Source organism: Chaetodon auriga, chromosome 2 (genome assembly GCF_051107435.1).
Source record: "Chaetodon auriga isolate fChaAug3 chromosome 2, fChaAug3.hap1, whole genome shotgun sequence".
Classification (NCBI taxonomy): Eukaryota; Metazoa; Chordata; class Actinopteri; order Chaetodontiformes; family Chaetodontidae; genus Chaetodon; species Chaetodon auriga.
The window spans coordinates 18,047,945-18,060,987 of NC_135075.1; the positions used below are offsets into that span (position 1 = coordinate 18,047,945).

General features: G+C 41.0%; 1 protein-coding gene across 1 annotated transcript in view; it reads right to left on the reverse strand.

The window, feature by feature from the left end:
• Positions 1 to 1,652: 1,652 nt before the first annotated feature.
• The window catches only part of tex264b (testis expressed 264, ER-phagy receptor b), a 32,634-nt gene continuing 21,243 nt past the window's right edge, over positions 1,653 to 13,043 (reverse strand). The window contains exons 3-4 of the mRNA XM_076746125.1: positions 9,854 to 10,019; positions 1,653 to 3,588 (exon numbers count right to left, since the gene is read on the reverse strand). Coding sequence (XP_076602240.1) covers positions 3,302 to 3,588; positions 9,854 to 10,019 — 453 coding nt within the window. The 3' untranslated portion in view covers positions 1,653 to 3,301. The remainder of the gene's footprint in view (positions 3,589 to 9,853; positions 10,020 to 13,043) is intronic.

Genomic DNA, 13,043 nt, shown 5'->3' on the forward strand with positions numbered 1-13,043 from the left:
CCACAGACCTTGCTGTGAAAAGCTTTTATTGGAGCAACAGTGCTTTCTACTAAATAAATAGTCTGTTTTTTCTCTTTTTTTTCTCTTTACTGTCCTTAACGAAGTCTGCAGATGTTTCTGAGTAACTCGGATGTTGTTTATGGAAAGACATTTCGCTGGTGAGTTTTTCCAATTTATTTTTTCTGGCTTGAGCAGCACAAACTAAATGTCACTGACGTGGTTTGTGTTTGTTTGTTTTAATCTGGGTGAACTGGCCCTTTAAACTGCATGCTTGCTGAGTGGCCAGAGACCATCCTGTAACTGGAAGTTCACCGCTTCAGCTTCCCATCTCAAAAGTTCACCCTTGCTCTGTTTGATGACAGCTTGGTTCTCGGTTTCATACTTTTGTTCATTATTTCTATTGATTATGAAAACATTGTGCCAGTTAAAGTAATTGCTGGGAGCAGAGCAGAGTGGCTACAACAAAGTCCAACATGGCAAGAAACTCAAGTAGCCAATCAGATGCAAAGATTGTCGAGCTAAGAGTTTGATCAGATCATCGAAACTACTTTATTTGGAGGTAAAACAGAAGGAGGCTGCACTGTGGCAATGATACCGGTGACAGGAACGTGGTCCAGATTTACACAAATAACAAAACAAGATGTAATAAACCGGAATTACCCTTGAAATGTCCATAGACATAAAACAGCATCCCCGAGTATTTACCCACTGAGCCTCTGAGATCATTACTGTGTTACAACGACGATGCCCCATTTAAGACTAGTTAAGTTTAGATTCGCTGTGCTCCACCTGTGTGCACAATAAACATCACAGCCTACAAACTATTCACAGATCAGCTTGAAGTCAGCAGGTTAACACCACCATGTGTAAGACAGAGAGGAGAGCACCCACTGCTCCCGGAGAGGTTTTATAATTACATACACAGAAAGCATCTCGGGGCTTCACTCTTCCTCTTCAAGCTCATCCATCTCATTTAACTTCATCCTCTGGGAATTTAACTCCATCTTCAGAGCGATCAGCATTTAGATTAAAAACGTAAACACCCACTATAGATCATCTTATTTGTAGAACATTTGTCAGGTAAAAGCTCAGCATTCTGCAAATGAAGTCTCTGAGGCAACTCCAATTTAGAGTAAATTAATGAGTGACTGACGCTGTAACAGGCTGGGTTTGTTTTTGTTTTTATGTTTCTGTATTCTTGTGGCTTAATGATTTGTCAAGAAAAATCACTAATGAACAGTTAAGCAGCTGAACATCTCCATGAGTGCAATATTATTTTCCTTCGGGACTACGCTCAGGTAATGTCACAAAAATGCAATTCAGAGGGTTTATTGGCTTATCTGGATAATTTTGTGGTGTAAAACCTCAAATTTGTTCCCGGTTTCACTCAGTTATCCAGATAACTCAGCAAACCTTGTGCATAAACATCCAAGAGCCTCAGCGAGAGAAAGCAGATGTGGGATTGTGAATGAATATCTTGATTTTGCATTAGTTATTCATGCACCAATTACATATTTATAATGGCTGTAAAGATAGGTCCACAGATCTTCAGCCTAAGCTGGATTTCAATGCTGTTAATCACTGAATTTAGTTTAGCTTTAGTTTAAATATCTACAGTTTCAATGGTGTTGCCTTTGCAGGATGACTTCCACTTTCTGAAAGTGTCAGTTTATTTGGCAATACAATACCACAATTATATTTAAGGAAAGCCTTTTTGTCAAACACACAGTTAATTGAAGAACAAGCAAAAGCCTTTGTCTACAGAAACTGCTCATTTCTGTCAAAGTAAAAAAAAAAAAAGTAATCAGCAGAATTGTCTCATTTTTAGCTCAAGACTTTTTTGCTTGAAACTGGCACATATAGCTTCTCTCTCACTTGATTACACACACATGCACTTCCCTTTGAGCTGCCTGCACCCACCAAGTGAGCTGGGCTTGCTGAGAGGAGCTCGGTGTGATCTCTTGTTTGTTAGAAGATAAAGGATATGGATATGACTGGACATACATTATAGGCTGTGGGTCATCAGGTGGTCTTTGAGGCTGCAGCTGCCATATTTATTTCAGAGGGAGAAGAGAGAAAATAACAAAAGGGGGGGAAAAAAACAAACAGACATTAGCCTGTGCAAAGAGACAGCAGATGGCAGAAAGGTTGAGAAAGTAAAGTAACAGAATACGATGGCTAAACAGAAATTGAAGGAGCTGTGAACGAATGTGTGAGGATAATTTCAGGATGCTGGAGGCGAGATGTAGAGTGGCTGTAAATACAAGGTAGAGTCACTGAGCTTTGCTTTGAGGAATGGTGAAATGAATATAAATGGTCAGCCCACTTGTCTTGTCATCTTTCTCCTTGACTGATCATGGCAGGGGGGCTGCACACTCACCATAATCATGTCCTCAATCTCAGAGGCGGTCGGGAGGAGTACAGGAAGGAGGTAATGATGCACTCGCTCACACCTTTCTCTTTGGAAATGAAGTCAATTTTGCAGTAAAACCTGCACCTAACAATGCTTTACTGACACACAGCCTTAAAAATAGACATGATGCTTCGAACAAAAGTATTCAGTCAAACACAAGACATTTTAAAAACAGTACAGATCACTTTGTGAGATTTATGTGCTCATACATTATATCAGCTGTTAATTAATAAAATCTAGGCCCTTTGTAAGCAAGTCAATAAGTATCTTTGAAATGAACAGACTTCCCTGTATGTTTGTGTATCAATAAACAAAAGTCTTGATGGAGGTGACAGCACGTGGTTAGCTTCAGTACAGCATGCTAAAGACAGCTGTCAGTCAGTCATTCTGAAAACAGCTGCGGTATTTGAACTGGAGATGTAAAATATCGATAGATGTTCAAGTAAAATGCTTTGGCTGGCAAATACTCTTTCCAGTCATATCTTTTCATTTTGGTAAATATCACTGTGGTAAAAATGTCTCAAGAAACTCAGGCTACCTGAATGAGTTTGGAGTTCAAGTCGATTGTTTTCTGTCGGCAAAATCTTGCAGATTTGACTACTTTCACTTTAAATATGTGCAAATGAAAGATTGAAAAAGAAGTCTGGTTATATTCTAGATTTTTCCTCTGATCAACAAATCCGATACAATGACCAAAATGACTGCTTGGTTTGCAAAAGCCGTGCAAAAATTGTTTGTTTTGGTCTTTTCATTGGATTAAAAAATTTAAAATATCACCTTATCCTTATCCTTATCCTTTAATATTTCCCCATTTAGACATGAGTGAGACGCACTTTTATAATCTGCACATGCCGACCTCTTGGATTTGTCTCTTGTCTCACTGAACATTTACTCCTCTCCTCCAACGACACCCCACCACTCCTGCGTGGGAGTCTCCAGGCTCTTCTGGTTGGAGTCTCCATGAAGCCACTCCTCTCTCTCTGGCTGCGGTCCACCAGGCTGTTCCCAGTCCAGCTCTTTAGACGAGGTTCCCCCCGAGCTTCTCCCTCTGTAGTCTCCATCCCCTTGATCCTGGATAGGCACAGAGCGGACCGAGGACGCCGCCAGGGACGTCTCTCTGCTGTCCGACAGGAGAACCCCACTCCCTGAGCTGTACTCACTGTTTGAGTCTGCACCTAGAGCAGAGATAAAACAAAAGGAGGGAATGGACAGATGGTGAGAGGACTTCTATAAACAAACACCACATGAGAAAAGCGAGGCTGCCCAAAAATCCAGTGCTGGGATTCAACCAAAATCTGCAAGATGGTATTTGAGCTGCAATGTGACTTCAGTCCAGAATAACTATTTTCTCTGCTTAATTTTACACCAAACCCAGCAAATATTTTGAAATTCTATGCATGGAGGAAAATGCATCTTCAAATGAAATGTTGTAAGTATATCATATTTCATATAATGTGACAAAACACAGCTTGTTAAAGTAGCTCAAGGCCATAAAACGGGAGCAGAGTCTACAGCCATGCTAGAGGCTAACACGCTCACAAAGACAACGTTAAGATGCTTATGTTTACCAGATATAATGCTGACCGTGTCCATAGTTAGTTTAGCATGTTAGCTGTACGGTACAGCTGATACAGTTGAGGCTGTATAGGTTATGCAGCTACTAAAGTATTTAATAAGATGAAATTTTGGCCTGATAATGGCGCTAGGTGCAAAGTATGGGGGGTGACCACAGTTATGACAATTCATCCTGAGGGAGACATGAATGTATGTAGCAACTTCAATGCAATCCATCCGAGAGTGGTCGAATATTTCACTCAAAAGCACAAATGTCAACTATGATGTCTGTACACACGTTCATGGCAACCAATCAGATGGCTGTTAGTCATTTAGACATATAATCTGAGCCTAAGTGGTGGACGACACATCCACAGTCAGACCAACTTTCCGTCCATAAAGCCCTGCTGTAACATGGCCAATAACAAAGGCAGTGGCAAAATAAACATAACCTTTTGTCGTTAAGAGATATCAAACATTTACAATGATGCACTTTCCTCATTATTATTAGGATAATCCTTGCTTACATTGGCCTTTTTGTATGTCCTGCTCATTTCACCCAATGCCGTTTTTGTAATTGCTATATTTTCATAAACGTACATCAAGCAATGACCAATCTTGCATATTCACTTTGGCTAAGGGTGATGAATGAACAAGAAACTATAAAATCTATATAAAGTTCAACTGCCACGATGTGAAAGCTGGGAAATACTCCCTTTTCTTTCTTTCGTTTTTTTTTTTTTTTAAACCTAACTGGGTGTAGTATATCTCATTGTCACACATTTTTCTGGTTGTTAATGAACTATGGGATGAGCAGCAACACCTTGTGCTGCGTCTTGAAGTCAGAACTTAAAATAGGCACTGATATGTTGTTAATTAGAAACTCCTGCAATCTAAAGGTGCTCTGCTCTTGAACTGGATGGGTTCGCTTGAGCAGCCCAACCACTTGACTCCTCAGTGTTTTTCAGTCTGTTCCTTGCAGGTTAATAGGATCAATTTCATACCTGAGTGTGCCAGTCTGTTGACCTTTTGTCTTTGTGCGGCTGTGAGTGTTTCCACATAACACTCTTCTCAAATCAATATCTCCTTACACTAAGCCAGCGTGCCATTACCTGCAGATCTGATGTTGATACGCACAGATGGCGAAAACTAACCTTTCATGTGAAACAGGACAGAAGCCAGAAGGAGTCTCATCATCGTGTTACAGGTGTAAATACATTATGAAATGGGACAAATTTAACTGTTAGGGAGCTGAGATTTGTGCAGTTAACAGAGTGACATGTTGGCGAACTGTAAGTCTCAAATCGAATTCAGGAAGAATGTATAAAAATTATGAAGCTTTAAGCAAAGACAGCATCATAAAATCAGAAATTATCAATCAAACAAACGTATTTAATTCTAAAGTCTCATTCTGAACACTCAGAACGAACAGTGGCTTCAAACTTAACAAAGATTTCAAGCCATAAGCTTGACAAAGGTGAGGAAAAACACAACAAATACAGCGGGAGTAGCTGCTGACTGTGTCAATAAGTCTGTGACAGGCTCCTGAGACACCAAACTTTAAAGGGAAACAACATTTTTTTTTCCAGGCCTCATTAAACTTCAAAGGTAGAAAACAGAACTATACACTTCAGAGACATGTTGAAAGTCACACTTCTGAGCTCAAGTTGAGAGACTTCCAACACTACATGCACAATAGAAAAAAGGCAAACGGTGTTACATAGCAACATGTCCTTCAGAAATTAAACACCTTGAAAATACTACTTATGTTATATTGAAAGCTGAATAAGGAGCCTGAGCTATGCCGGCGCTGCGCTTAGTCAAAACACAAAATACCTAAAGGCTTTCTTGTTGTGTTGCACATCTCCAAAGTATGATATTAGAGAAGATGAGAGAGGGAGGGAGAGATATCGCAGTGGAAATCAGTTGATGTTGACACAGAGTATGAAACTGGGGCAGGACGGAGCACATGCAGGAGTTTGAACAAGAGGTGAACCTTGATCATTTCGAATAATTGCAAATACACTGCGCGGATGATTGAATGATAAATGATTTATTCTGCGTATGGTGGACTGTGATGATGCTTACTTAGTGGAAGAGAAGTTGTATACGTGAGGAAACAATGCAAGGCGCACACATCAGCGTGAAGCGTGGAACGGACTCGTATTTGTCTTTCTACAAATACACTCACGATTCAAATAAAAACAAGCCCGCTCCAATCTAGCCACGAGCTCTCGCTGATTAATTTACACCCACGTCATGCGCATGTGACTGATGGAGCCGAGAGAAAAATGAAATAAAACGTTAAAAATATGCATACTGAGCGCCGAAAGATCAACGAGTTTGGTCTCGCGTTGGTTTTCCTCCGCTGGTTGACCGCCTAAAGCGAGTCACAAAATTTAATCAGGCAATGGGGAAGAAAAATCCCATTCGGACTGGAAGATACACATTAGGCGTGATATCTTCATTTATTTATTTATTTATTTTGGGGTGAAAATTGTGTCGGTGTTTGATTGGAGGGGTTCAGTGGTGCCTTAAGGCATCAGTCTCTACATGCACCTGAGTGACAGCTGATCCTGTACTGGAATGAGGTGAAGAGAGATGCTGCAGAATTCTGATGTGCTCACTCAAACTTAGGAAAATGATTATCATATTCAGGTTCAAAAAACAGACCCAGGTTGTGTGAAACATACATACATATTGTTTTATGGGCTGTAGGCTTGAAAAGTTAGTTAGAATTTGGAATTTGGACTTGATGCTTAACTGTTGTGTCAGGTCTTTTATTGCCACACACTGTAAATTATCATTTTTAGGTCTCTGCATTAATAGGATTTCATCTCAACGATGTAATGAACACTATTAACTAAGACAACTTTAAATAGTTTTGGGAACAGTGGCATGTCAAGGGGTTGGCCTGGGGTGGCACTGACCCCAGGTGCCACCTCATTGACGCTGTGTAAAATGCAAAGAAAACAGAATCTTTTTTGACAAATGCTCAAATGAAAACCGTGCAAAGACAATATATTTAATGTTTTACCTCATCATCTTCATTGATTCTTCTAAGTATTTGCTTATGCTGAATTTGATGCAGCAGCACGTTTCAAACAAGTTGGGACAGGAGCAGCTAAAGACTGGGAAAGATGTGAAATGCTCCAAAAACACCTGTTTGGATCATTCCACAGGTAAACAGGTTCGTGAGTAGTATCATGATTGGGTGTGAAAGAGGCATCCTGGAAAGGCTCAGTCGTTCACAAGCGAGGATGGAGCGAGGTTCACCACTTCGTGAACACATGATTGGATAAAGGATATTTCAACATGGACTCAGGAACACTTCGTTAAACTGCTGTCTGGAAACACTGCGTTTGCTAATGATTGTTTTCTGTTTTTATCTATGTTTTACACAGAGTCCCAACTTTTTTATTGTTGTATGAAGCTGGAGCCAGGAGGGATCATCTTATCTTAGCATAAAGCCTGGAAGCAGGGAGAAATTCTGCCCAGCAGGTCTTTCAAAGCGCACCAACTAACATGTTATTGTTAATTGGTTAGTCTCTGCTGCCGGCTGCCTGGCAACCTCCTGTGAGGGAGGCCAAGAAATACTTACCGCGTGTTATTCCCCTTAAAACCACCACTTTTCATTTCTACACTCCTGTTTGTGGATTTTAAAAAAAGAAAGATATAACATGTTAATTAGTGAGCTGTTGAGGTGCTGGTAGGCAGATTTTTTTTAACTCACTCAGGCTAGCTGTTCCTCCGTGCACAAGTCTTTATGCTTAACGGACAGATCTGAGACTGATAATGATATTCTCATATAACGATAGCTTAGAGAGCATGGTGACATGACTTGAACTTGAGATTCGACTTGAGACTTGCTTTGACAAGACTTGAGGTTTGGCGTTGACTTGCCCCTTCAGATAGCTCTGGTGACAAAGCCATTTGTGTAGATCCACAGAGTGAACGATGTTAGAGAATGACAGGGTGATTTCTAGGCTGCTGTCTGACAGAGTGAGGAGTCGTGTGTGTGGAGTCGATCCGGTCACTGAGACGGGGTCCATATGTGGGAGCAGGGGGGTGCGGATGGGTGGGTTGGAGGTTGGTGGACCAAAGAAGTCTCCAGTGTCCCGAATGCTCCACTGACCTGGCTGAGATGATCCCAGTGTGACAGGAGCATGGCTACCTGTCACATTATCATTCCCAGCCATGGACCCAAATGTCATTCCCACTCTGCCGCCATGACACATGAAAAGTGCTGGATTTGTCACTGTCACCTGCTTTCACTCTGTTTTGTGGCAAAGAGTGGAGATGGGTTTTTCAGGTGTGGTTTTTCCTTGGTGTCGTTGTAAAGTTGGAGCTTGTGGGTCGAATGTATTATATATATTATGATATTATAATTAAGAATGACAAGTAACTAATTCCAACACCACTCGAGGTAAGTGTGTGGCCTTTTTTTAAGTATTTCAGTGCAAAATCAATACTTTCAAAGGAGGTTATTGATGAAGAATTGGGGTCTACTTTTTAAAAGGCAAAAATTACAAAGAAATTACTATTCTCTTAGCTTTGAACCCATTTTTGTGAATAATGTAAACTAAAAAAAATTGCTTTGGTTCCAGTCATATACTGTGTATTGTTTTTGTTGTGGTCATTATTTTTACGTTTGTGTCCTTTAAGTTTGAGTTAGGCTTTGTCTGGATATATTACTGTGTCTGCTTGTATTGACATGAACTGAATTGAACAATATGGCCTCTGTCACAAAGCTGTAGCAATTAGGTGCTGTAAATCTATTTTCCCCAACTAGTCTCATTTTCACTCTCCATGTCAACTCGTGGTTAGAGTCGCTTCATCCGGTATTGACTCTTGAAAACACTCCTTCACAAGCTTTTATGTCTCATGAGGATAAATTAGTGTCAAGTGGAATTGCGTTGAAGCTCTGGTGTGTCTTTTAGGTTGAAAGCAAGTTTTCCATATGGTGTCTGTGAGGCTGTGGACAGCCCCCTCGGTGAGTGGCAGCACGCTTCTACCAGAGGCTGTCATGTCTCGGCTTTTCATTAACACCTAAGAAGGTGGTGTCAATCACAGTTTGCTTCTGCGGGGCTGCTCATAAACAAAACAGCAGTAGAATCAAGGTCCAAATCCCTCGGGTCCCACCCAAGCGGCGACTACCACGGCTGAATGCTGAAACCAAAACACGGGAGCTTAACATGCAGCCTTCTAACAGCCGTCACAAAGTAGCCGACTGCATTGAACTGTATTAAAATCCAAAACCTTGGATGTCAAGAACTTTTCCCATGCAATTGTATGGTGTAAGCGACTAATTTCACTTCTCTGAAACACTTCCTGTTACCTTAGAATGAGCTCTTTAGATCTACTTATGATCATCTACGGAGTCCACCATGTTTCTACAGGAGCCCAGAATGGACAAACCAAACGCTGGAGAGAGTTTTGCAGCCATTGTAGGTTTAACTGCACCACTACACTTCTTAGGGCAGGTGAGCTGAAAGGTTTTCAGTCGGTTGCAATCTGCAACCTCACCACTAGATGCCACTAAACCCTACACACTGGTTCTTTACAGCAGCATATATCAATATTTTCATAAGAACAATGGCTCAAATCAAGTTTAATGTAAGTGGTCGCTCATTATGACAAATAAGAATAATCAACACGCGCTGCGGTTCTCAACTCTGTGAGTGTTTTAGTGTCTTTCAGCTCATTATTTTGGTTTTCTGACCCGCAACTTTACTGATTTGCTTGTATGTTATTGACTGTACTGCAATCATTATTAAATCATAGCGATGAATATGCAGTACAACAGGCAAGCCTGTGGAATCCTGCTCAGTTTACCTGTAAGGACAAAAAAAGATGCTTATGCAGCACAGCATGTAGCACACGTACCTGAGACGTCTGTATCACTGTGAAATTCCCCCTCTTCTGACAGCCTCCTTTCTACCCGCCGGACTTCAGGCACATAGAAATCTCCCTGCCGAGCCAAGGGGGCCATGAACTGGATCTGACCCTCTCTGTAGATCTCAAGGAACGGGTGTGCACACAGCTTCCTTTCCTGCGAGAGATGTTGAAGTAGAGAGATTATATGGAAGTAAGCTTGTGAGCTTTATTGTGTAATTTAAACCTCGACAATTTGTCAGTATTTGTGATACCTGTACATCTGACGGTTGATGGTTTACCATAATTTGAATACACTTAGATAGTAATATGCAGTTATTTATGTGTGCAATTCAGTCAAATTTAAAAAAAAAAATTATGTACGTGCTGTCACACACTGTTGATTAAAAAGTCTGCAGTGTTAGAATTGAAGTGCCAATTTAGCTCTGAAGGTGCAAAATCACCACTGCCAATGTTAAAACGAGTCCCATCAACACTTGTTACCTCTGCTGTTAGAATACACACGTGTGCATGTAAAGGACAGAGGAAACACCACAGTAGGATACAAGCACAGACATGCCAATGATCCCACAAATCTGTGCCCAGTCAATAATGAGTGAACATAATATGTGTGAAAGTCACTGCACCACCCCCGAGCTAACATGAACCTCGCATGCAACACGTCTTAACCTCCTACAGTCTGTCTTTATGAATGCTCAGCCTCCGTGCTTCACGCTGCCTCTGTAAAGACCGCTGTTCGTCTTCTGTTACTTGCCTCGCTCCTCTAGAAGTGGGAAGTCTCACATGACAGAGACCACTCCACTTCTCCAGGCTCATTAACCTTTCATACGGCATGTTTTGTTATTCCGCTCATGCATAGCCAATGTCTGTTACTTTCACCCTTTTGGCACATGCTAAATGTCGAGCAACACTCGCAAATACATCGCAGCTACGGTGCAGCATTTCAATGTGATCAATTATTCAAAGATGATTTGTTTTAATTAGCTCAAGTTGGTGTCAGCTTTCACTGCTGCTTGACCATTTTACTGCTGCCAAAGCGGAGCAGATTTGTTGAAATTTAACGATGACATAAACTAAATGTTGATGTAAAATTCAAGATTAGACGAAACCGCAGGCAATTATATTTTCATACGGTGAAAAGGGCTGAGGATTGACACAGAGACTTCATCATTTAGAGCAGCCTAAACTGGTTTAAAAACTTGAAAATAAAAGCATAGTATTGTGGTAATGACCTATTCACACCTTGCACTCTTCCTCCATCTCCGAGCCCTGTGTTTCAACACTGACTTGAACTCTATTACCTGAAGTACTTAAGACCATAAATCATTTCTTACACTATGGCAAATTCATGACATCTCTCCAAGAAGATGAAACTGTTCACATTATTATTGTTTCTTGACAGATACTGGGAAGTGCGGAGTCCCTGTGCCCCCTGCTGACGTTCCAGTTTCGAGCAAAGAAGAAGTGGTGACAGGCAGGTTACTGTTTAGCGGTACAGCAGGAACATCGCTCACGCAGGATCTGATAATCAGGCTCGTAGCCTGAACAGACACACATAAGATGGAATCCTTACAGGAGACAGCTGACTTCTTTTCAAGCTCCGGCCTATCATCTCTCTCACCATCTGTCTCTGAGCCAATTATGACAGCAGTGACGTTTCCTCTTGCTGCAGTCTACACGAACGCCGTTGTCAGTTTCAGTGTTTTCAGCAACATCAATTATTGGTGAATTTCTCCTTCAGAAACATCTGTGTATCCTCATTGGCTTGGCTTATCATGGAGTCAGACATCGGCTGCTGCATTTTGCATAGTGAGGTGCACGTATGCATGCGGATATACACACGCACACAAGTTTTATTTTGCAGTTCAGACACTAAATAAATGATCAAATATGAAACTGAAGAGCAGCACAGACACGCTGTCGGTGCCATAGCTACATAGAAGTTTTAGCGTTAATATTTCACCGGTAAATTCAGATTTGTCAGAATAATCTTTGCTCTAATTGTCAGAGCACAGTGGATGCAGAAGGTATTTGATGGGGCTAGTTGATGCTGAAAGTTACACGACAAAGGACTGGAGAGAGGCTCACGAATACAGAATCGCAGACAAGATGTACCAATAAGAGTAAACTCAACAGCCTAATGGAACATTTTAAAGATCCGAGCACAAAAGCATTACATGCAAAGGGTGGGTTTTAAAAGCACTGCATTTGCCCCTGGAGGACAATAATAGAAACGCCTAACTAAAAATGAATATAAAGTACTGAGCCGAGAGAGGGGCCACTCTTCTGGCCTTGATACACTTCTTTCATACAAATCTCAGACTCTTTGCAGAGGAGCAGCCTTCAGTTCATTAAGGGATGAAGAAAGTGGGCATCTGTTTGCTTCTCAATGTGAAGAAGAATTTGTTTAGGTCTCATGATTCAGGAGGCCATGTGAGATACCAGTTTTATACCAGCATTCATAAAAACTATTTTGTTTTGGCTCTGCGGGGTTTCCATGGTCCTGGCTTAGGTCTAATGTCATTGGAGCATTATTATTTACACTGTGGGAAATGGAAACACCACGAGGAACTTGTGTTTACGATGGAAATGAGGGTACATCAGGTCCTGCAAAATGGCCCCAAAGACCTCTGCAATTGTGTGAAGGTGCAGAGGAATAACAGGACCTAATGAGTCCTTCAAGATAGCAGAAGATACTTCAGGTTAAAAAACATATTGTGACTTTCTCAAAATACAAACAAACCTGGAGAACTTATCACATACTCACTGCTCATGTTCTGTGCTACTCTGGCTTGAATATACTGTAAACCATTCTGGCTGCGGCTTCATAAAAACCTGCTCTGTGATGCTCTGTTTATGTTGAAATCAAGGTGTTGTTTAAAATCTTAAAATTAAACCTTGACAGTGCAGAGCAGCTTGTATTTGTCATACTTTTTTTTCATTATTTCTGTGACTGATGCACTTCTAATTCTTGGTTTGTTGACATTGACACGCCTCATTCTACATGTTGGAGTAGAAAACAATCAGGTTTTGCTCAAAGCTGAATGAATCATCTGTGCTCCTGCTTTTGTAGCTGATTATTTCACCGTTTCTCATGTATTCTTTCCATTATCTTGCTTGACTGAACGTCTACTAAAATGAATCCCACCTCGACTGAATTCCTGGTAAAAACAGAAGGCAG